The sequence below is a fragment of the Mobula hypostoma genome, unplaced genomic scaffold, assembly GCF_963921235.1.
Source record: "Mobula hypostoma unplaced genomic scaffold, sMobHyp1.1 scaffold_62, whole genome shotgun sequence".
NCBI lineage: Eukaryota > Metazoa > Chordata > Chondrichthyes > Myliobatiformes > Myliobatidae > Mobula > Mobula hypostoma.
In genome coordinates, this window is record NW_026948193.1 from 603,283 (window position 1) to 628,942 (window position 25,660).

The following is a 25,660-nucleotide window of genomic DNA, read 5'->3' on the forward strand; positions in this document are numbered from 1 at the left end:
CTCCTTATTGACTGCGTAAATCACTTGGACTTTCAAATCTACCACTTTAAGACTGTGTTTGAATTTACCACTTTAAGATATGTTCCAGAGTTTGGCTGTTTGTTAAATTGCCATATAGCAGTTAACTTCCAGTTAAGTTAGTCGTTTGTTTACTTTTCACCATTGTTGAGCAGAGTTTAATAAATGTTTAAGTTTGTTTATAAAACCTGACTCAATTCTATATTCATAGTTGCCGACCACATAACACTACGATCACAAAATAAGCCATTTCCATTTCCAAGCTAAACCAGGTTTATTTCAGGAAATATAAACCAGTCCAGGGTGAATGTAATAAAAAGAAACTGGAATTACCAGAAACACTCAGCAGGTAAGGAACAGGTGTGGGGACAGGAACACACTTTACAATTCAGGTAAATAACGTTTCATCAGAATGACTTCAAACGTTTTCAGTTTTTAGTGCCAATCTCCAGCAACTTGAGATTCTGTCTGATTTCCACCGAATGACAGACAGGGGGATTTCCAAACACAGTTTGAACACCAAACTCATGGGTCTATTTCTACTGCTGTAAACACGGAATAGCCCATTTACTCATAGCCTCTCCTCAGATTAGCAGTCATTGCTTCCAAAGGAACTCCAGAAATAAACATCTGATCCCAGACCAGAAATACTCGCTCAACACCTCATAAACCCAAGCAACTCGATCCCCGGGTCCATTTTACCTGGAGCAAAAACTGTGATATCCCAGGACCCAACCTCACAGAGTCACACAGCTGAACCTGCCACTCACTGACCCTGAAAATCTCACACATCATCGCCCGCCCCCATCTCACACTGGATAGTGCAAACCGGGATTTCCACACAACCAACGTCCAGCTGCTCAAAATTTCTGCTTCATTGCAGAAGGACTACCATCCAGCCCCATCTGTAGAAGCACTAACCAAAGTCAAAACCAAAACAGTAACAGTTACATATGCCTGGAATGTAGATCACAGGACTCTCCCAGTACTCTTTGCTGCCAGGAAAATGCTGCAGTGTGTCATCCAGTCACAGTTCAAAAACCAGCACCTCCACACCAATGCACAACAGAACTGGTACCTGATGACCCTCTGGCATTCCAGCTAACAAAAAGTGATTCTGGAAATAACTTAGCAAGGCCAAAGGTGCAAAAGAACACTTCACAATAACAACAAGGGTTAGAAGAAAGATTGCTGATATATAACATTGAGGAGGTGGGACACAGGGTGGACCGAGGTTGACCCAGATGGTTGATGTATATCGCTGAAGCAGGGCAGTGGGGTGGGGTTAGGAGACTGGACAGAGGTTGAACAAGATGGGCAGGGATGAGCACATGGAACCAGGTGGGAGAAGGGATCAAAGACAATCACTGATGGTCCTCCAGCAATACACAGATACTGAATTAATAGTACATACTACTGTATAACAGATCCTAAAATGACAAAGTTAGAACAAACAACAAGAACGTTGCCATATATACTTTGATCCTCACCAAATTTTTGTCAACACACCACAGAAAGTTTCCCATCCGGACACTTCACACGTTTCCATGGTAACTACTCTGCCCGTGACTGTGATGAACTCCAGAGACCTTTGGATACAGATCAGCACATCACAGAAACCATTCTGCCCCCTAGACTTCCCAGTCCCTCGGTAAAGCAGGCAGTGAAATGAAAGATCCCCACAACCTGGGACGTTCTCCTTTCTCACCCACCCCAATCGGGGAGAAGACAACAGCCGAAAGCTCAGGGACAAATGCGAGGAGCCTCAGGAAGCGAGGCGAGTTGGGGGAAGTTAACAGGACTCAGTGGCCAACATTAGATTTCCCCAACACAACATAGAGGAAATGTAGAACATAGAATAGTACAGCACATTACAGGCCCTTCGGCCCACAATGTTGTGCCGACCCTCAAACCCTGCCTCCCATATAACCCCCCACCTTAAATTCCTCCATATACCTGTCTAGTAGTCTCTTAAACTTCACTGGTGTATCTGCCTCCACCACTGACTCAGGCAGTGCATTCCACACACCAACCACTCTCTGAGTAAAAATCCTTCCTCTAACATCCCCCTTGAACTTCCCACCCGTTACCTTAAAGCCATGTCCTCCTGTATTGTGCAATGGTGCCCTGGCTATCCACTCTATCTATTCCTCTTATTATCCTGTACACCTCTATCATGTCTCCTTTCATCCTTCTTCTTTCTAAAGAGTAAAGCCCTAGCTCCCTTAATCTTTGATCATAATCCATACTTTCTAAACCAGGCAGCATCCTGATAAGTCTCCTCTGTACCCTTTCCAATGCTTCCACATCCTTCCTATAGTGAGGTGACCAGAAATGGACACAGTACTCCAAGTGTGGCCTAACCAGAGTTTTATAGAGCTGCATCATTACATTGCGATTCTTAAACTCTATCCCTTGACTTATGAAAGTTAACATCCCATAAGCTTTCTTAACTACCCTATCTACCTGTGAGGCAACTTTCAGGGATGTGTGGACATGTACCCCCAGATCCCTCTGCTCCTCCACAATACCAACTATCCTGCCATTTACTTTGTACTCTGCCTTGGAGTTTGTCCTTCCAAAGTGTACCACCTCACACTTCTCCGGGTTGAACTCCATCTGCCATTTCTCAGCCCACTTCTGCATCCTATCAATGTCTCTCTACAATCTTTGACAATCCTCTACACTATCTACAACACCAACAACCTTTGTGTTGCCGGCAAACTTGCCAACCCACCCTTCTACCCCCACATCCATGTCATTAATAAAAATCATGAAAAGTAGAGATCCCTGAACAGATCCTTGTGGGACACCACTAGTCACAATCCTCCAATCTGAATGTACTCCCTCCACCACCATCCTCTGCCTTCTGCAGGCAAGCCAATTCTGAATCCACCTGGCCAAACTTCCCTGGATCCCATGCCTTCTAACTTTCTGAATAAGCCTACTGTGTGGAACCTTGTCAAATGCCTTACTAAAATCCATGTAGATCACATCCACTGCACTACCCTCATCTACATGCCTGGTCACCTCCTCAAAGAACTCTATCAGGCTTGTGAGACACGATCTGCCCTTCACAAAGCCATGCTGACTGTCCCTGATCAGACCATGATTCTCTAAATGCCTATAGATCCTACCTCTAAGAATCTTTTCTAACAGCTTTCCCACCACAGATGTAAGGCTCACTGGTCTATAATTACCCGGACTATCCCTACTACCTTTTTTGAACATGTGAACAACATTCGCCTCCCTCCAGTCCTCCGGTACCATTCCCATGGACAACGAGGACATAAAGATCCTAGCCAGAGGCTCAGCAATCTCTTCTCTCGCCTCGTGGAGCAGCCTGGGGAATATTCCGTCAGGCCCTGGGGACTTATCCCTCCTAATGTATTTTAACAACTCCAACACCTCCTCTCCCTTAATATCAACATGCTCCAGAACATCAACCTCACTCATATTGTCCTCACCATCATCAAGTTCCCTCTCATTGGTGAATACTGAAGTGAAGTATTCATTGAGGCCCTCGCTCACTTCCACAGCCTCCAGGCACATTTTCCCACCTTTCTCTCTAATCGGTCCTACCTTCACTCCTGTCATCCTTTTTTTCTTCACATAATTGAAGAATGCCTTGGGGTTTTCCTTTACCCTACTCGCTAAGGCCTTCTCATGCCTCCTTCTTGCTCTTCTCAGCCCCTTCTTAAGCTCCTTTCTTGCTTCCCTATATTCCTCAATAGACCCATCTGATCCTTGCTTCCTAAACCTCATGTATGCTGCCTTCTTCCACCTGACTAGATTTTCCACTTCACTTGTCACCCATGGTTCCTTCACCCTACCATTCTTTATCTTCCTCACCGGGACAAATTTATCCCTAACATCCTGCAAGAGATCTCTGAACATCCACCATATGTCCATAGTACATTTCCCTGCAAAAACATCATCCCAATTCACACCCGCAGGTTCTAGCTTTATAGCCTCATAACTTGCCCTTCCCCAATTAAAAATTTTGCTGTCCTCTCTGACTGTATCCTTTTCCATAATGTGAAATGCAAGGGAGCGGTGGTCACTGTCCCCCAGATGCTCACCCACTGAGAGATCTGTGACCTGACCCGGTTCATTACCTAATACTAGATCTAGTATGGCATTCACACTGGTCGGCCTGTCCACATACTGTGACAGGAATCCGTCCTGGACACACTTAACAAACTCTGCCCCATCTGAACCCTTGGAACGAATCAGGTGCCAATCAATATTAGGGAAGTTAAAGTCACTCGTGATAACAACCCTTTTATTTTTGCACCTTTGCACCTTTCCAAAATCTGCCTCCCAATCTGCTCCTCTGAATCTCTGCTGCTACCAGGGGGCCTATAGAATACCCCCAATGGGGGAGTGTGAGCACACACCACGTGATCTTGCGTCACAAAGCGGAGGGCGGGGCTAAATAGCCTCACGTGACCTGTTGGCGGGACTTCCATTTCAATTCTGCGGAAAGAGACAGCCTGGGCTCCTGGTTTGGGTCGTTCAATGCAGATTAAGTGGAGTCGACACGTTTCTGACGAGCCCAGATAACTGGGTACTAAATGAGTAATTGGCCCGCCGTTCGGGGCTGACGGCCAACATCAGATCTCCCCGCTCGGGATCGGTCTCAATACTCACCGATGGGAAAGTGATATCTTCAGCCCGTAAACAGTGATCGCGACCCCCGGCTCCCCGATCAAGGAGGCGATCGTCCCTTCCCGATCCCGCAGACGATCCGCTTCAGCACTGTGCGGAAAAGCAAACGCCGACAATCTGGCGGCACTGAGCATGCGCAAAGAGACTTTGCGTCATCCGGAGGGCGGGGCCTCTGGAACAGACGCGCTGCTGCTGCCCGTCTGCGGTTAAATGGGCGGGGCGAACAGGATCACGTGACCGGTGGGTCCCACAACCCAGGGAGAGACTCCAGCGACCCGCCCGTCACTCTGTGTTATGTACAGCAGCGATAGACCACAAACTCAGTCTGTATTAGTATAAACTACTATCTGTATTAGTATAGAGACAATTAAACAAACTACTCTTCTAAACAGAAGTTAACAGTGTTATGCGTTTGTGGCTGTCAAAATGTCAAGTTTAGGAACAGTTCTGAAAGTTTCAAGATGGCAAGTTTCAGTTATCCACGGAATGGGGAAATTTGTAAATCCACATTGAAATGCAACGAGAAAGTAATCACAAAGAATTTCACAGATTCTCCGCTGGGAAAAGGAAATACAAATCACAGAAGATTTTCAGTCGTCGAGCCGTATTCCAAAATCTACGAAGGTAACAGTTACAGGAATATTCTTTAGAGCAAGTGGTCGCTGCACAACACCCGAATCCACGCAAGTGTTAACGAAAGTGGTGGCCACAGAAATACTCCTACAGTCCACTTATGGATCAGAACAGTGACAGTCACACATTCAATATGCACTGCGTGCTGCTCCTTCACCCAGTCCTTTTGGGCATGGGAAAAGTATCAAACTTTTACCCATTACTTTAGCAAACTATAGCTTGCAGTCCGCCGGTCCTCCATCTGTCTCTCTCTCCCTCTCTTTTCTCTCTCTCTCTCTCTGTCTCTCTCTCTCAGCTCCAGCAGTCAGTGTCCTGACGTCATACTCCCGCCTCCTGCAGCCTCTCTCACAGTGACACCCACAGCAAAATGAAACCTCTGATCTCGTAACACTTGTCCCTCACATCTCCTCTCACCCTAAATGTATTAGACATTTCAACCCCCAGGAAAAATATATCGTCTGTCCGCTCTATCTCTTCCTCTTTTAACCTTATAAATGTCCATCCAGTCTCACCCCAACCTGCGCCGCTCTGGAGAAAACACAAGTTTGTCCAGCCTCTCGTTGCAGCTCTGAACCACCCGATCAATCTGTGCAGTCTCTTTCAGGGAGCCGTGAACTTGAATCCAAATCCCTCTGCTCATCGACACTGTTCAGGGACTTGCATTCAACAGTGTACCGTCTCTTTACATTCAACAGTGTACCGTCTCTTCACATTTAACAGTGTACTGTCTCTTTACATTTAACAGTGTGCCGTCTCTTCACATTTAACAGTGTACCGTCTCTTTACATTCAACAGTGTACCGTCTCTTTACATTCAACAGTGTACCGTCTCTTTACATTCAACAGTGTACCGTCTCTTCACATTTAACAGTGTACCGTCTCTTTACATTCAACAGTGTACTGTCCCTCTACATTCGACCTACCGAGCTGCCAAGATGATCATCACTAATCAAATCTCACTGAGTTGTCTCAGGTCCTGTTGAATTTATTACCAAGTGCACAAGTCCGGGAAGGTACAGGGACAGAGAAACACACAATCCCCCATTGGGGAAGACATACAAAATCCTTGAAGCGCGTACCACCAGGCTCATGGACAGCTTCCTGTCTGCGGTTGTAAGCCAAATTAATGGTCTCCAGTCCAATAAAATGGACTCGACCTCACAATGTAACTCGACGTGACCCTGCCCCATATGTCTATCTGCACTGCACTTTCTCTGCAGCCATAATGCTTTGTTACAGTTATTGTTTTGTCGTATATCAGCTCAATGTACTGTTGTAATGTATCGATCTGTGTGGATGGTAGGTCAGGCAAGATTTTCACTGTAGCTCAGTACGTGATAAGAATAAACAAATTCCCCATTTTAATTGTGTGGAAAGATTAGACAGACTGAGCTTCTGCTTTGGAACCACAGAGGGAAACTTGACTCAACTGAGGAACACAAATAAATAGAAAAGGCTTCAATCTCGCATTACGATCTGTGGTAACTGGGATGAGGTGACCGGTGGTGGGTCTCCCAGACCAATTATCAGAATCAGGTTTAATAACACCGGCAGATGTCATGTAATTCCTTGTCTCTGCGGCAGCAATGGAACCTAATTCATAGCAATAGATTTTAACCCCCTTTGTGGTGGGGATTTACAGACATTCACCACCCTCAGAATGGAGACATTTCCCGGACAGTCCACCCCCTTTTTCAGAGACTGGGATCCCTGGTTCAACCGGTAATGATGTTGTGTATTTCAATGTGTTCACCTCTCAGTCCTCGATTCACTAAATGAAAGGGTTATCGCATTTGATCTTTCTTCATAGGATGACCCCACCACTCCAGGGATCAGTCTGGTGAATCTTCATGCACTCTCAATAACAAATACTCTCTAATCTCTTTGTTAATCCTCTATGGAATTAATTTCCATCTTCTGCAGCCCCGTGTTGCCCCAACCACTCACCTCCCACCCCCGTCACTATTTCCACCTTCCCACCTCCCCCTCACCTGGATCCACCTCTCACTCCCCAGCTCTTGCCCCATCCCCACCCCTCACCTCTTTTCTCTGACTATTTCCCGTCCACTCTCAGTCCAGAGGGAGGGTTTCGGCCCGAAATGTTGACGGTCCATTTCCCTCCACAGATGCTGCCCGACCCACTGAGTTCCTCCGGCAGTTTGTTCTTTGGTCTGTATGACCCGTGTTAGTGTGGGGAGCGGGATTTTACACCATATTCCAGGTACAGTCTCAACAAAACACAAATAATTGTCACTTTGCCCGGACCATTGGCCCCGCTTGCAGGGCAACAGTCTGCCGGTGTTTGCCCCCCAATGTGGTGAATCCCTCTGCTCGCCACCACCGTGGGCTCAGACATTTCCACAGATGAGCCCCTCCTGTCCCCACCGGGACAAACATCCTGTCCGCCCCCTCTCTCACCGTCTTCATCCTTTCAATAAAATCCCCCTCTCCCTCCCCGGGGAACCGGCATCAAACCGACGGGCCGAGCGGTCTCCTCCTACCTCTCAGCGACACATCAGACTCCGGCCGCAGGAGACGCTTCACAAACGCCCCAACTTCCCTCGGAGGGAAATGGAAATAAATCAGAAAGCGGACATTTACTTTGACGGTTGTCCCGCCGTGACGGAAAGTTCGGGAGACGGTGTCAGCGGGGTAACGCCCTCTCGGCTGATCCGCCTTCGCTATTGGTTGGAAGTAGTGATTGACATTGATTCACACCAATGGGAATGGTGGAGCGCATGAACCCTCTGTTGACAGTGGTGGGGGAGGGACTGGTCACGTGATTAGTAGCCCAGCCGTTAAACCGACCAAGCTCGAGCTCACCAGCGCGCGGTGCACAAAAGGCCCCGGATGATCGGTTGAGGTAAGAAGGGATCTCCGGGTTGGGGGTCTCACCGGGCGGGCGTTTTCAACACCGACTTCGGGTAGTTGCTGTGAGCTCCGGACTCCGTGACCCGCAATCCCGGGGCAGTCCTGCTCTCTTCCCTCTCTCTCAGCCCCACCATCCGTACACGGGCCCCGGGGAGCTTCCGGCTGATGAGGGAATGGGAACCGATGGATCTCTCAGACAGAGCTGAGCTCCAGCTGTCTAAATGCAAGGATCGGGAACTCGGAGAAAGGGAACAAAATCTTTTACATCAGCTGTTGAGAAAATCACCTTTGTTCTGCCTCCAGTCACAAACAAGAGAAAATCTGCAGATGCTGGAAATCCAAGCAACACACACAAATTGCTGGAGGAACTCAGCATTAGTACTCTTTTCCATAGATGCTGCCTGGCCTGCTGAGTTCCTCCAGCATTTTGTGTCTGTTGTTTGTTCTACCTCCTCCTGTTCTGGACTTTTCTACCCGTGAGAATATGTTTTGTCCCATTCTCTCTGGGTACATAATGATATCAAACACCTTTGCCCTGGGCAACAAGTAGCTTTCACATCACAAATGTGCCAGACTCCAATGAGACAGACTACTGCCCTTCCCTTCATATTCATTGGCATTGCCATCACTGAGTTCACCACCATCAGTCACCTGGGGGAGGGTTCAGGGGAAATATTTATGTACAATACAGAAACTGGTGTTACCTGTGTGTATTGTGGTGATGCAGAAGTTGCTGGAGAATTTACAAGTGAGCAGAAGTGGAGTGATATTTGAAAATTTTTAAGTGTCATTTAGCAAGCAAATCACATATGGACAGTGTGGAACAGCTGTGGAGAGAAAATCCTTCATTACCCGCGACAGGCCTACTATACAGGTTGTGTGAGAGTGCAGATGAACTTGTTCAAACCCAGAGGACATCACAGTTCTTATTGACAGTGATTTGCTAGCTGTTAAAATGAATGGCTCTCTATTTAAAGTTCACTCTGCCCTTGTTGTCACCGGGTTAAAAAATGCACAGGAAAAGCTTTATGTGCACACTGGTCATTACAAATTAGAGGGGACATTGGTGGGAAGGTGGGGAGACCTCCAGTGTCCCTGATGCCCTCACCTACATGATGCACATCCAGCTGCAACTTGTAACCCTGCACTTTAAGGAGTTTGAACTTGAAATGGATGAATTCCAGATCATCCAGGAGCTGGAGGGGGTGATAGATATGACATGAAGAGAGGTGAATTACACCCAAGGTGCAGGACACAGGAAACTGGGTGAGAGTCAGGAAGGGGAATGAGGTTAAATAGCCATCGCAGAGTAATCTTGTGTCCATCCCACACAACAACAGGTGGGTCCACTTTAGAAACTGTTGGGGGGGATTACCTGGCACAGGAAAGCCAAAGGGGTGATAGGGGATTCGTTAGTGAGGGGAACAGAACAAGAGGGGACTAATATCCCAGTGGTGAGGCTCGCTAGTGCTAGTGTGGGGAGAGGGTGATGTGGTTAAAATAAGTTGTAGGGGGAATGGGAGACAGACTGACAGGACAGATAGTGGGGAGGGTGAATTGAATTGAATTGACTTTGTTACATACATCTTTCATATACATGAGGAGTAGAAATCTTTACATCTCCATCTAAATGTGCAATGTGTAATTTATAGTCATTTATAATAAATAGTTTGTACACAGGACAGTCAATATAACATAGAAATGCAATTGTATCAGCATGAATTAATCGGTCTGATGGCCTGGTGGAAGATGATGTCCCGGAGCCTGTTGGTCCTTTTGCTGTGGTACCGTTTCCTGGATGGGAGCAGCAGGAACAGTTTGTGGTTGTGGTGAATTGGGTCCCTAATATCCTTTGGGCCCTTTTTACACACCTGTCTCTGTAAATGTCCTGAATAGTGGGAAGTTCACATCTACAGATGTGCTGGGCTGTCCGCACCACTCTCTGCAGGTTCCTGCGATTAAGGGAAGTACAGTTCCCATACCAGGCAGTGATGCAGCCAGTCGGGATGCTGTCAATTGTGTCCCTGTAGAAAGTCCTTAGGATTTGGGGCCCCATCCCAAACTTCTTCAACCATCTGAGGTGAAAGAGGTGCTGTTGTGCTTTTTTCACAATAACAGCCGGTGTGTACAGACCATGTGAGATCCTCGGTGATGTTTATGCTGAGGAACTTAAAGCTGTTCACCCTCTCAACCCCAGATCCATTGATGTCAATAGGGGTTAGCCTGTCTCCATTCCTCCTGTCGTCCACAATCAGCTCCTTTGTTTTTGTGACAATGAGCGAGAGTTTGTTTTCTTGACACCAGTCAGATGTTGTTCAGACCTCAGATAGAGTCAGCAATCAAATGGTTGAGCATGGAGCGATGAATGTGCTGAGCTGTGTATATCACAATGCAAGAAGCATCGTAGGAAAGCCAGATGAGCTCAGGACAGGGAATTATGATATTGTACCTTGGTTTACAAGAGATATTGAGGCCCCGGATATTTTGTCCCTCTAAATGCCTCAGACTGTTGGGTGCTACCAAGACTCGTTAATGACTACAATATCATAATTCCACCCCCTGAGCTCATCTGACTTTCTTTTTAGTTATCTTCTGTTGGTTTCTAAAACCTTCCCAACAGTTTTTGCTCTTTTGTTTGCCCTCTCTTTGCTTTTTATGTTGGCTTTGGCTTCTCATTTCAACCACGGTTGTGTCCTCCTGCATTTCCAATGCTTCCACTTCTTTGGGATGTATCGATCACTCAGGTCCCGAATTGCTCCCAGAAACTCCAGCCATTGCTGCTCCGTTGTCACTCCTACCTTTTCCCTTCCAAACAAGTTTGTCCAGCTTGTCTGTCATAAAAATATGGAGTAGTTCGGTACGGAAACAGGGTATTTGACCCATCTAGTCAATGGTAAAAAAACATTTAATCTGTCTAATGCAACTACCTTCACCAGGACCATCGCCCTCCATACCCCGACCATCCAGGTACCTATCAAACTTCTCTTAATTGTGAAATCGAGCTCATATTCACCACTTGTGCTGACATCTCATTCCACACTCTCACCACCATTTCAGTGAAGAGCTTTTCCACATGTTCCCATTACATTTTCTCCTTCCCCACTTTCCCATGACCTCTGGTTGTCATCCCTCCCAACCTCAGTGGAAAAAGCTGCTTGCATTTACCGTATCTACATCCTCATAATTTTCTATTCTAATAAATCCTCAAAGCAATGTATAATTTCCTTGTTTATGTTTAGAGCCTTTTTGAGGTGTATAAAATGATGAGGGGCATTGAGCCTGAGATCTTTTCCCAGGGTTGAAATGGCTAACACGAGGGGCATAGTTTTATGGTGCTATGACATAGATACCGAGGGGATGTCAGGGGTAAGTTTTTTTACACAGAGAGTGGTGGGTGTGTGTAATGCACTGCCAGCAGCGGTGGTCGAGGCAGATACAAGAGGGTCTTTTAACAGCCTCTTAGATAGGTACATGGAGCACAGTAAAATAGAGTGCTATGTGCTAGGGAAATTCTAGGCAGTTTCTAGAGTAAGTTACATGGTTGGCACAACATTGTGGGCTGAATGGCCTGGAATATGCTGTAGATTTCTATGTTCGATGCTGAACAGTGAAATAACTTTGCCTATCCTACAGTCCTCTGATAATCCCCTGTCACTAAGGATGATTTAATTATCTCTGCTAGTGCCCTGACAATTTCTGCACTTGCCTCCCATAGGGTCCGAGGGAGCACCTTGTCATGCCCTGGAGATTTCTCCAGCCTAATCTGCCTCAGGATGGCAAACATCTCCTCTTCTTTAATCTGTACAGGGTCCACGGTTTTAATGCCGCTTTTCCACACTCTCATTGACACTGTGTCCATCTCCTGAGTAAATGGGATGAAAAAAATATTTAAGATCTCGCTTATCTGCTTTGGTTCCACACGTGGATTGCCATTCCGGTCTTCCAGAGGACCATCTTTATGCCTTGCAATCCTTTTGCTCTTAATCTATCTCTCAAATTCCTGAGAATTATCCTTCATCTTTTCTGCGAGGGCAATCTCATGCTTTCTGTTAGCCTTCCTGATTTATTTCTTATGTGTTCTCTTGCATTTTTTTTATACTCCTTAAGAACTTACCTGCCTATCCCTGTTATGCAACTCCATTTTGTGCTTCACCAGGGTCTGGATATCACTTGAAAACCAAGGTTCCCTACAGTTTCTATCTTTACCTTTTATTCTAAAAGTTTTGTACTTTAAAAATTTCACTTTGAGGGCCTCCCATTTACCAAGCTCACCTTTGCAATAAAGAACCTGTCCCAGTTCACAGTTGCCAGATCCTAGTGTCATAATTCCGGGTGTTGATCCATGCCCTGAACACATCCACCTTTCCTACGCTGCTCCATGTATTGAAATATACAGGATTGAGCATATTCACTGCACCATGCTCAACTTTTTCATTCCTGACTTTGTCTGAGGACTGAACAACATCTGTCTCCACAACCTCTCCACTCTCTGTTCTGTTATTCAGGCCCCCATTCCCCCTGCAACTTTAGTTTAATCCCCCCCTACCCCCACCTCCCACCATGCAGCTCTATCACCCCTTCGGCTTTGATCTCCCAGATCAATAAAAGGGAGGTGCATACCAGGTACAGGCAGATCAGAACAAATGGGGTACTGATGAGATACAGGAAATTCAAGTGAACGCTTATGAAAGAAATAAAAGAAGGCATGAAGTTGCAACAGCAGACATGGTGAAGGAGAATCCTCAGGGATTCTGCAGATATGTTCAGAGTGAAAATTTTGTAAGGGAAAAAATTAATCCTCTGCAAGATCAGAACAGTAATCCGTATGAGGAGACAAAATAGATGTTGGAGATTTTTTTTTGCATCCGTATTTACTCAGGAGATGGACACAGAGTCTATACAAGTGAGGCAAAGCAGCATCAACTTCATGGACCCTGTACAGATTACAGAGGGGGAGGTGTTTGCTGTCTGAAGGCAAATTAGCGTGGATAAATCCCCAGGGCCTGACAAGTTGTTCCCTGGGACTCTGCGGCCGACAAGTGCAGAAATTGTCGGGGCACAAGCACAGATATTTAAATCATCCTGAGTGACAGGTGAAGTACTGGAGGATTGGAGGACAGCTAATGTTGTTCTGCTATTCAAGAAAGGCTCTAACAATAAACTAAGAGATTGTACATTGGTGAGCTTGACATCAGTAGTGGGAAAGCTATTGGAACGTATGTGCAGCAACCAAATATGTACTGTAAGTACTTGGATAGTTGTGGATTGATTAAGGATAGGCAGCATGGCTTTGTGCATGGTAGGTAATGTCTAACCAATCTTACAGAGTCTCTCGAGGAAGTTATCAGGAAAGTGGATGAAGGCAAGGCAGTGGATGTTGTCCACATGGACTTTAGCAAGGCACTTGACAAAGTCTCATATGGGAGGTTGGTCAAGAAGGTTCAGTCACTCAGCATTCAAGATGAGATAGTAAATTGGATGAGACACTGTCTTTGGGAGAAGCCAGAGTGTGGTAGCAGATGGTTGCCTCTCTGACCGGAGGCCTGTGACTAGTGGTGTGCCACAGGGATCAGTGCTAGATCTGTTGTTTGTCATCTATGTCAGATATCTGGATGTTAACATGGTTAGCTGGATCAGCAAATTTGTGGCTGACACCAAGATTGGTGGTGCAGTGGACAGCGAGGAAGACTATCATGGCTTGCAGTGCGATCTGGACCCGCTGGGAAAATGGTTTGAGAAACGGGAAATGGAATTTAACGCAGACAAGTGCAAGGTGTTCCTTTTTGGTAGGACCTAGGTAGCACTGAGGATTGCTGTAGAAGAAAAGGATCTGGGAATTCAGGTCTATATTTCACTGGAAGTGGTGTCACAGCTCGAGGGGGCAAAAAGAAAGATTTTGGCAAATTGACCTTCATAAAGCAAAGTACTGAGGACAGGAGATGGTTGTTCTGTTGACATTGTACAAGACAATGGTGAGGCCTAATTTGGAGTATTGTGTGCAGTTTTGCTCACCAATGTGCAGGAAAGATGTAAAAGATGTTGAAAGAGTTTAGAGAAAATTCACAAAGATGTTGCCAGGTCTGGAGGACTTGGGTTATAAGGAAAGATTGAACAGGTCAGGAATTTATTCCTTGGAACGTAGAAGATTGAGGGAAGATTTGATGGAGGTATACCACTATTATGAGGGTTATAGATACGGTAAATGCAAGCTGGCTTTTTCCACTGAGATTGGGTGGGACTACAACCAGAGGCCATGGGTTAAAGGTGAAAGGTGAAATGTTAAGGGGAACATGAGGGGAAACTTCTTCACACAGACGGTCATCCGGGTGTGGAATGAGCAGCCAGCACAAGTGGTGCATGCGAGCTCAATTTCAACATTTAAGAGGTTTGCATAGGTACCTGGATGGTAGGGGTATGGAAGTGGGCAGTTTAAATAGTTCAGCACAAACCAGATGGCCCAAAGGGCCCGTTTCTGTGTTGTACTTTTCTGCGTCCACACTACACCGGATAATTTTGAAAACAAACCTTTTGCTCTTCGTTTTGACCCTCCGTCCACACTAAAGTGGCGTTTTCATCCCCCGCAAATGGAGATTTTCAGAAACTGTCTCCAGAGTGAATAAATCTGAAAACGCCTAATATCCGTTGTAGTGTGTACGGGATAAATGGAGAGATTTAAAAACACTGTCATGACAACACCACAACAACAATACTTTTTCTGCTGCTGCTTGGTACTGTGCAAGCACTGCCGGACAGCTGTTATAACGCGCAGTCGGTGTGAACAGCGTGAGAGTTAAATTGTACAGTGAGCTTTTTTGACTATTTAAAAACGCTGTCATGACGCTCCGGAACAGATCGCCGCAGCACCACATTTTGTTGTTTTCTTGAACGCAACCCCCCACCAACCTAACAATTTCAGAACAGACGGCAACAGGACTGAAGCCAGAAGAGTTAGAAATGTATTCACCAAATACCTTGACCCATAGCTTACTGAATAAATAAGTGTACTCACTTTGCCCTGTTCTCTGTCCTTGCTTGTATGAAGGTGGTTTACCCATTTATGCAAGTACTTCTCTGACAAATAGATGTGTAACAGCTTAATGTAACGTTGTATTGAAATACAAGATAATACTGATGCAGACATGTTTTATACATTTAACAAGGTGCTTTATTAATGCAACAGAGTTAGTCAGTTTTTCGATGTTCGTCGTCAGCCGGGTCATGCTGTCCATGAACTCCCCGTCCATTGCCTCCATACGCTCCAGTATTTGTTTTCAGTTTTAAGTCCTCCTGCACAAGAGCCAAGAGCAATTCCTTTTAAATGTTTCTACTCTGTAACTGGACAAACACACACCAAGTATACTGTTTCCTCTTCGCTTGTTTTCTGTGTGTCCTGCGCGTACCCAGTGGGAGGAGATTCGCCCAAATATCCGTTCTAATGTGGACGGAGATATTTTGAAAAACGCGTAGTGTGGACGCCTGTCGTTTTTACTCGAAACTGGCATTTTCAAAATTATCTGGCGTAGTGTGGACATAGACTAAGACTGTGACAAGAACCTGAAATAATACTAATATTCACTCTACTTCCTTTTAACAGCTGTGCAGACCAACCATACATCTGAGTAGGAGATATTTACATGGCGTTAAAACTGTGGCACTTTGAATTAACAGTGCCTACAAGAAAATCCCAGCTGAATGTTAACTAAGGCTATTTGTGTGTGAGTGTTTCAGTTACTGTGGGGCCAGGACCCATGCAGCTCAGTGGGAACAGGGAATAATACCAATGGAGAGAGTCAAACTCAGCCAGGTCACAGATTGGAGACGGCAGAAATATCCCATTCTTATCAAGACAGGAAAAGCATCAGAGAATTTGATGGTCATTCCAGATACCAGCACTGTGCCCGGTTAGAAGATGATTTCTCTCTCCAACTTGGGTTGAACTTCACTGTAACAGTGAGATGCCAGATCACACCTTGACAACTCAAGTGATCTCATCTGAAATGTTGTCATACACCCATTGATGGATTTTGTAAATCTTTTTACAGGTTAAAACTGAGAAGGAATTGGTCTCTGGGAATCTCGAACACAACACACCAGTTTTGCTGTCTCTATCCAGATATTTAAGAAGTGGAGCAAACGATTCAGTCAACCATCCTTCCTGCTCAGACTGTGGGGAGGAATTCACATGATCATCTGACCGACTGGCATGCCCGTCATTTTACACAGGAGAGAGGACATTCACCGGCTCAGACAGTGGGAATGGATTCACTCAGTCATCTCAACTGAAGGTACATCAGTAAGTTCACCGGCTCAGACAATGGGAATGGATTCACTCAGTCATCTCAACTGAAGGTACATCAGTAAGTTCATGCTGGGACAAGGCCATTCACCTGTTCTGTGGTGAGAAGGGATTCACTCAGACTTCCCACCTGTGGACACAGCAGTTAGTTCTCACAGGGCAAAGGCTGGTCATCCATTGAGTTTGTGGGGAAGGATTCACACGGTCATCTGACCTTATGGCTCACCAGCAAGTTCACACTGGGGAGAGGCCGTTCACCTGCTCGGACTGTGGGAAGGGATTCACTAAATCATCTCACCTACAGAGACACCAGTCAGTTCACACTGGGGAGAAGCCATTCACTTGCTCAATCTGTGGAAAGACATTCACTCAGTCATCCAACCTACAGAGTCACCAACGAGTTCACACTGGGGAGAGGCCATTCACCTGCTTAGACTGTGGGAAGACATTCACTCAGTCATCCCACCTACAGAGACATCAGTCAGTTCACACAGGGGAGAAGCCATTCATCTGCTCAGTCTGTGGGAAGGGATTCACTCTGTCATCCTCCCTATTGGCACACCAATCAGTTCACACTGGGGAGAGGCCGTTCACATGCTCAGTCTGTGGGAAGGGATTCACTAAATCATCTCACCTACTATTACATCAGTCAGTTCACACTGCAGAGAGGGATTTCACCTGCTCAGCTTGTGGGAAGAGATTCCCTCACTCTTCCACCCTACAGAGACACCAGCGAGTTCACAGTGGAGAGAAGCTGTTCACCTGCTCAGAATGCGGGAAGGAATTCACTCAGTCGTCCCACCTACAGAGACACCAGCGAGTTCACACTGGGGAGAAGCCGTTCACCTGCTCAGTCTGTGGGAAGGGATTCACTCAGTCATCCAACCTACAGAGTCACCAACAAGTTCACACTGGGGAGAAGCCATTTACCTGCTCAGAATGTGGGAAAGGATTCACTCAGTCATCCGGACTACTGGCACACCAGCGAGTTCACACAGAGGAGAGACCATTCACCTGCTCAGACTGTGGGAAGGGATTCACTCGGTCATCCGATCTGCTGGCACACCAGCGAGTTCACACAGGGCAGAGACCATTCACCTGTTCAGACTGTGGGAAGGGATTCCATGGATCATCCGACCTTCACAGACACCAGCGATTTCACACTGGGAAGAAGCCGTTCACTTGCTCAGTCTGTGGGAAAAGGTTCACTTTATTATATCACCTACGGAGTCACCAGCGAGTTCACACTGGAGAGAGGCCGTTCACCTGCTCGGACTGTGGGAAGACATTCACTCAGTCATCCGACCTACAGAGTCATCAGCGAGTTCACACTGGGGAGAAGCCTTTCACCTGCTCAGACTGTGGGAAAACATTCACTCAGTCATCCAACCTACAGAGACACCAGCGAGTTCACACTGGGGAGAAGCCGTTCACCTGTTCAGACTGTGGGAAAACATTCTCTCAGTCATCCCACCTACAGAGTCACCAAAGAGTTCACACTGGGGAGAAGCCATTCACCTGCTGTGAATGTGGGAAGGGATTCACTCAGTCATCTAACCTTATGACACACTGCCAGGTTCACACTGTGAGAAAGTTTCAATAAGTTGCATGCTGGATATTTGTCCATTCCCGTTGCTGAATGCTATTTCGAGAGTGACTGTCGGTGCTGAACTCTGCAATTATTGCTGCTGCTCACCACACCCAGTTCTGCACCCTGGTCACTGGGCATGGGAGGAGTTTCTTCTGCTGCACATTCACCTTTAATGGGACTGGAATTTAATATTCTGGATCTGAGACAAATAAATCAGTTTATTTTAAACTCTGTCTCTGGTACTTAGTGAATTTATAACACACCTAGTGCACAGTAGAGAGTCAACTCAGGCCTGCTGGACCCAGCCAGTGATTCAGTTCCACAACAGTCCTTTTGAATCCTCCCCTGTTGTTCTCTTCTCGCTGTCCCTGTGGTGATGGGTTCCAAACAGTCACCACTCTGTGGGTGAAGAGGTTTCCCTTGAATTCTCTGCAGACTGATGAAGTCGAGCTGACTGCAGTTCTGTCTGAGATGTTCTTCGCCCCTCAAATCTCTGGGGTGAGAAAGAATGACATTGGGAGTTAGCCTCCTTATTCAGGGCTCATTTCCACATTATGGGTCATTTTCCCTGCTTCTAAAGGGTTGTTAGAAAACACCACTCTCCTCTAAAGACTGAAGGCAGAATGGGAAACCATTAGTTGGATGTTCAATGGAGCAGGGTCAGAAACCAGAGGCGGGTTTGCACAGAGCAGTGTTAGGGGCCCTGGACGATGGTCGGGTTAAAAACGTATGATGAGGAGAAGGGAATCAGCAGTGGTGTGTGGCAACGAATGACAGAGTGGAAACTTTGTAAGCTGATTGACAGATAAAATCTTTTGTCTGTCTGACACAAACAATACCTGTGGTGAGGTGCTCCACTGGTCGAGAAACGTGTGTGTTGAGAATGGTTTGTCTACTGAGGGAGTTGTTCCTGTTGTTTATCCTGTAATATTATATCTGGATGGTTATTTTAGATTATCCTATCTGTAATAATGTATTGATTATCATATAAATTGTGAGATTCTGTCCCTAACTGGAACAGGCTTGAACTTATGGTGCCTTAATGAAGTGATGGTGGTCATTCATGAGCTTGTATTTCAAAGCAAGATTTTGGTGAATGATATTTGCCACTGGATTGTACCTGTGTAAGCAATCAGATTGAGTTAAACTGCTGCAGGATCCTGGAATGTGTTGGATTGTGTCTGGTTTCTCTTGGCATTTTCTGCACTTACTGCCTTGTTGGTTTGTATTTCATATATTTTCATTTTTTTGTTTCCTTTTGTTACCCACCTTGTCCTGTATTTCTGCAAGAAACCCCTCTGTTTCTGGGACGAGGTCAACTCTCAGTCAGGTGCTCGATGCTTCCTTGTCACCATCTCATCTGCTCAGATTGTTGGGATGTCTCCCATGGAAGATCATTCTCATTCCACTGGTTAATACTGACATTGACTTTTTTTAATAAAAATATCTTGGTCCCATTTCAATCAGTAAAATTTTCACAGTGACGATTCATTTTTCTGAGTTGGCCACTCATTTAAGTTTTCTGGTCTGTATTTCTTATCACGATTGCTTATACACACATGGAGTGCTGAACCCTGTTCAGTTTTGATGAAAATATATACTTAGAAGTTTTAGCTGACTGTTGTGTGATTTCTCTTTCGTGTGTGTTATTTCTCTTCCTTCTTCTGTCCAAGGTAATGTTAATCTAAGTGGGTTTGAGTATAAATAGTATTTTCTAAAGTTTTCTAAAGTTCTTATTTATCTTTGTAAATTTTACTGATTGAAATGGGACCAAGATATTTTTTATTTAAAAAAAAAGTCAATGTCTGTACTGATGAGACTGTTTATTGCCGTTGTTGTATTTGTTAACTATTGAGCTCTGTTTGACAGGTTTTTTTTTTGCCTTGAACTAAATTTTGTCAAAGGTTTTCCCTATTTTGCAGTACTTTCTATTTTCTTTGCTTGTTGATTTTCCAGATATGTGGGTATCAAGAGTCCGGATGAAGGGTCTTGGCCTGAAATGTTGATTCCCATCCATAGATGCTGCCTGACATGCTGAGCTCCTCCAGCACTTTGTGTGTAGTTCTCTAGATTTCGAGCATCTGCAGGTCCTCTTGTTTCCCAGATACTTATATGTTTCTTGAAAGAACAAGCTGGTAGTGGGGTTCTGTGGCTTATGGTAAAATATTAAATAAAATCATTAGATGTGGCAAGTGTTGTAAGGCGTAGAATCTGTGGGTAGAATTAAGGAACAGCAAATGTTTAAAAAAAAATCCCTGATGGGAATTGTAGAGAGACCCCAAACAGTAGTATGTGGTCCACAAATTACAATGGGAGATAGAAAATGCGTGCCAAAAGGGCAATGTTACAATAGTCATGGGGGATTGTCATGCAGGTGATTAGGAAAATTAGGATGGTGTTGGTCTCAAGAGGAGGAATTCCTAGAATGCCTACAAGATGCTTTTTTAGAGCAGCTCATGGTTGATCCCACTTCGGTTTCAGCTATTCTGGATTGGGTGTTGTAATGAACCAGAATTAATATGGTTACTTTAGTTCAAATAACTCTCAGGGGCAAGTCATCTTAATGTGATCAGATTCACCCTGACATTCGAGAAGGAATGTGGAATAAAGAGAATTAGAGAGGCATGAGAGAAAAATTGGTCAATATTGATTTGAAAAGAACACAGGTAGCGATGAAAACATTTGCAATGGCTGTAATTTCTGGAAGCAATTCAGAAGGCACAGGATATATACATCAGAAAGAGTAAGCAGTATTCTAATAGTAAGGTGGTAAAACCATGGCTGATAAGAGAGGGCATAGAGCAAAAATTACTAGGAAGTTAGAGGATTGGGAAGCTTTTAAAAACCAACAGAATGCAACTAAAATAATTGAGAAGGAAAAGATGGAATACATAGGTGAGCTTGCCAGTAATATTAAAGAGGATACCAATTTTTTTCTTCAGGTACATATCGTGTAAAAGAGAGGCAGAAGTGGATATCAAACCACTGGAAAATGATGCTGGAGAGGTAGTAATGGGGTGGGGGTGCAAGGTGATGGCAGATGAACTGAATAAGTATTGTACATCACTCTTATCTTTTGAAGACACTGGCAGGAATATGGAAGTCACAGATGTCAGTGGTCAGAATGTGTAACGTTACATTAATCGGGAGAAGGTTCTTGGGAAACAGAGATGGTCTGGAGGTAAATAGATCACTTGGACCAGATGGTGTACACCCCAGAGATCTGAAAGAGGTGACTGAAGAGATGTGGATGCATTAGCAATGATCTTTCAAGAATCGTTAAGGAAATTATATCCTAAGAAGTTTTTTCCTTCACTACTCCCCCTCTCCCAGTTTCACCTATCACCCACCACTTCTTCCACCCAATTCACCCCCACACTCTGACGTGTCATCGTTTTTCCCCCAGTTCTGATGAAGGGTCTCGGCCCAAAACATTGACTGTTCACTATTTCCCATATGTGCTGCTTGGCCTCCTAGGTTCCTCCAGCATTTTGTTGTATGTGTTACTTGGATTTCCATCATCCACAGAGTTTCTCCTGTTTTTGATAAAAGCAAAAGCAGGGTCATATAATATAGCAAGAAAACAGTGGGAATGAGAGGATTGGAAAGCTGTTACAAACTTACATAACCAACAGGTGACAACTGAAAAAAAAAACACACAGGAGAGACAAGATGAACAATTAAGGCAAGTGAGCCAATAATATCAAGTATCAAAAGTTTTCCAGGTATATTAATAGTAAACGAGAGGCAAGAGTTGATATTGTACCGCTGGAAGATGATGCTGCGAGTTAGTAATAGAGCAAAGACACAGCGGTTGAATGTAATAAGTATTTTGTGTCAATCTTCACTGTGTAAGACACTAGCAGTATAAGACCATAAGACATAGGAGCAGAATTAGGCCATTCAGCCCCATCGAGTCTGCTTCGCCGTTCTATCATGGCTGATCCCGGTTCTCACTCAACCCCATGCACCTGCCTCCTCGGCATATCCTGTAATGCCCTGACTGATCAGCAAACTGTTAGCTTCTGCCTGAAATTTACCCACAGACTTGGCCCCCACCGCAGTCTGTGTCAGAGAGTTCCACAGATTCACTGCTCTCCGACTGAATAAAATCCTCCTTAACTATTCTAAAATGTTGCTCCTCAGTTTTGAGGCTGTGCCCCCTGTTATGGCTACCCCCCCCCATACGAAAAGTCCTCTCCTCATCCACCTAATCTAGACCTATCCACATTCGGTGGGTTTCAGTGAGATTTAATCCCACCACCCACATTTATTAAACATAGGTCAGTGCAGGAGTACAGGCCCAAGGCTGGCAAACACGCCTCATATCTTAACCCCTTCATTCCCGGAATCATCTTGAACATCCTCTGGACTCTCCCCAATGACAACACACCTTTTCTGAGATATGGGTCCCAAATACTCTTAAGTAGAGTTTAGAAAGTACCAGCATTATCTCCTTGCTTATATATGCGACTTCACTTTAAATAAATGCCAGCGTTGCATTTGCCTCCTTTACCACAGACTCAACATGTAAATTAACCTGCTGGGAGTCTTGCCCGAGGGCTCATATTTCATATTTACGAGGACTCGGAAGTTTACTATAAGCTTACTGCCTCTCACAGCTATCTGGACTATTCCTCTTCTCACCCTGTCTCTTGCAAAAATGCCATCCCCTTCTCGCAATTCCTCCATCTCCGCCGCATCTGCTCTCAGGATGAGGCTTTTCATTCCAGGACAAGGGAGGTGTCCTCCTTTTTTAAGAAAGGGGCTTCCCTTCCTCCACCACCAACTCTGCTCTCAAACGCATCTCCCCCATTTCACGCACATCTGCTCTCACTCCATCCTCCCGCCACCCCACTAGGAATAGGGTTCCCCTGGTCCTCACCTACCACCCCACCAGCCTCTGGGTCCAACATATTATCCTCTGTAACTTCCGCCACCTCCAACGGGATCCCACCAATAAGCACATCATTCCCTCCCCCCCCCCGCTTTCCACAGGGATCGCTCCCTACGCAACTCCCTTGTCCATTCGTCGCTCCCATCCCTCCCCACTGATCTCCCTCCTGGCACTTATCCTTGTAAGCAGAACAAGTGCTACACGTACCTTTACACTTCCTCCCTCACCACCATTCAGGGCCCCAGACAGTCCTTCCAGGTGAGGCGACGCTTCACCTGTGAGTCGGCTGGGGTGATATACTGTGTCCGGTGCTCCCGATGCGGCCTTCTATATATTGGCGAGACCCGACGTAGACTGGGAGATCATTTCGCTGAACACCTACGCTCTGTCCGCCAGAGAAAGCAGGATCTCCCAGTGGCCACACATTTTAATTCCACGTCCCATTCCCATTCTGATATGTCTATCCACGGCCTCCTCTACTGTAAAGATGAAGTCACACTCAGGTTGGAGGAACAACACCTTATATTCCATCTGGGTAGCCTCCAACCTGATGGCATCAACATTGACTTCTCAAACTTCCGCTAATGCCCCACCTCCCCCTCGTACCCCATCTGATATTTATGTATATACACATATTCTTTTTCTGTCTCTCCTTTTTCTTCCTTGTTCCCTCCCAATATACTCCTTGCCCATCCTCTGGATTTTCTCCCCTCCCCCTTTTCTTTCTCCCTGAGCCTCCTGTCCCATGATCCTCTCATATCCCTTTTGCCAATCAACTGTCCAGCTCTTGGCTCCATCCCTCCCCCTCCTGTCTTCTCCTATCATTTTGGATCTCCCCCTCCCCTTCCCACTTTCAGATCTCTTACTAGCTCTTCCTTCAGTTCGTCCTGACGAAGGGTCTCAGCCTGAAATGTTGACTGTTCCTCTTCCTAGAGATGTTGCCTGGCCTGCTGTGTTCACCAGCAACTTTGATGTGTGTTACTTGTATTTCCTTCTGTTGTTTGAACCGTCTGTCCAATCAGATAATAGTTCTCTAATGCTGCTTTTGCCAAAATGCATTATCGTACATCTCCCAATATTGTATTCCATCTGCCACTTTGTTGCCCATTCTTCAGATTTGTCTGTGTCCTGCTGCAATCGCATTGCTTCCTCAGCACTACCAACGCCTCCACCTATCTTTGTATCATCCGCAAACCTTGCCACAAAACCATCAATTCCTTTATCCAAATCATTGACAAGCAATGTGAAAAGTAGCAGACCGATTACTGATCCCTGAAGACCACTGGTCACCGCTAGCCAACCAGAAAAGGCCCCTTTTATTCCCACTCGCTGCCTCTTGGCTGTCAGCCATTCCTCTATCCATGCCAGTATTTCTTCTGAATTTTATCCTGTTAAGCAATGTGGATGTATGGGGTGGCTGGGTCCTGACTAAATATCAGGAAATGCCAATAGCGATTATATAGCTTCTGCCACCCAAGACAACTCCACCTTCAGGTCGGGCTCAGGTCCGGGTGCACCCTGTCTCGCTGAAGGAGCTCTGTCTATGGCGAGTGTTTGGCGCCAGAGAAATAACCAGACCGACACTGGTGGTGTCACCTAAACTCACTGAAATCTCCGGCAGCAGGGAGATTGATTCCAAGCTGTGGAGGAGGATTGTCTTTGTACAACAACAGCAAAGGTAGGGCGATGTCCAGTGTATGATTCCCAGTTGGGAACACCAGTAGAGCTCAAATGCTCTAGTTAGATGAACACTGCAGCAACAGGAGGCAACGGCAAACCACTGTTGAAATTTCTGCCTAGTCAACCGTGGAAAGAAACAAAAGAAGGAAACCAGACAACAGTGTGAATGGGGTTGAAGCTAATGAACAGAACAACACCTCGCTCGGTCGGGGTAGTCATGTGCTGCAGGTGACACCAGACCGTCATCCAGAGACTGTAAGCAATAGGGAAAGGCTAAGGGGAGCAACATGGAACATCCGTATACTTTACCAGAAAGGAAAGTTGGACAACACTTTAACTGAAATGAAAAGGTTGGAAGTTGATATCTTAGGCCTGTCAGAAATTAGATGGACCGACAGTGGCAAATTCACTAAGAATAGTTCTCTGATCATGTATTCTGGAGGTCAATAGCATATGTATGGAGTTGGAATTATTTTAAACAAACAAGTATCAGAATGTGTTATGGGATATTGGGCGATATTGGGCTGCTTTTAGTTAAATTTAGCGGTAACCCTTTCAACATTAGCATAATCCAAGCCAATGTGCCAACAAATGATGCAGATGAAGAAGATATCAACAGGTTTTATGAAGATCTCGACAGTGCTTATGAGCAACATAAATTTCAGGATATAAAACTAGTCATGGGAGATTTTAACTCCAAAGTGGACAGGAAAGTGTTGCTAACATGATAGGACCTTTTGGATTTGTGGAGAAAAATGAAAATGGAGAAAGGTTTACTGATTGGTGTGTCAGAAACAACCAAGTGATCACCAATACTTGGTATAAAAACCATCCACGTAGATTGTGTACTTGGAATAGCCATGGAGATAGAACCGGGAATCAAATAGATTTCATTGCCATCAATGAACGCTTTAGAAATAATATCACATATTCTAAAACCTACCCAGGAGTAGACTGTGGTTCAGATCACCATCCAGTAGTAACTACCATTAAAACAAAATTAA

The 25,660-nt window shown here is 45.4% G+C and overlaps 1 protein-coding gene and 1 long non-coding RNA gene across 4 annotated transcripts in view; one reads left to right on the forward strand and one right to left on the reverse strand.

The window, feature by feature from the left end:
- The window catches only part of LOC134341760 (uncharacterized), a 41,223-nt gene extending 33,266 nt beyond the window's left edge, over positions 1-7,957 (reverse strand). For all 3 annotated transcript variants that reach the window (XR_010016852.1, XR_010016853.1, XR_010016851.1), the window contains exons 1-2: positions 7,823-7,957; positions 4,672-4,779 (exon numbers count right to left, since the gene is read on the reverse strand). This is a non-coding gene — a long non-coding RNA (uncharacterized LOC134341760). The remainder of the gene's footprint in view (positions 1-4,671; positions 4,780-7,822) is intronic.
- Positions 1-21,783, forward strand: part of LOC134341756 (zinc finger protein 585A-like) — an 80,028-nt gene extending 58,245 nt beyond the window's left edge. Inside the window, exon 7 of the mRNA XM_063039669.1 lies at positions 16,738-21,783. Coding sequence (XP_062895739.1) covers positions 16,738-18,091 — 1,354 coding nt within the window. The 3' untranslated portion in view covers positions 18,092-21,783. The remainder of the gene's footprint in view (positions 1-16,737) is intronic.
- The last annotated feature ends 3,877 nt before the right edge of the window (positions 21,784-25,660 follow it).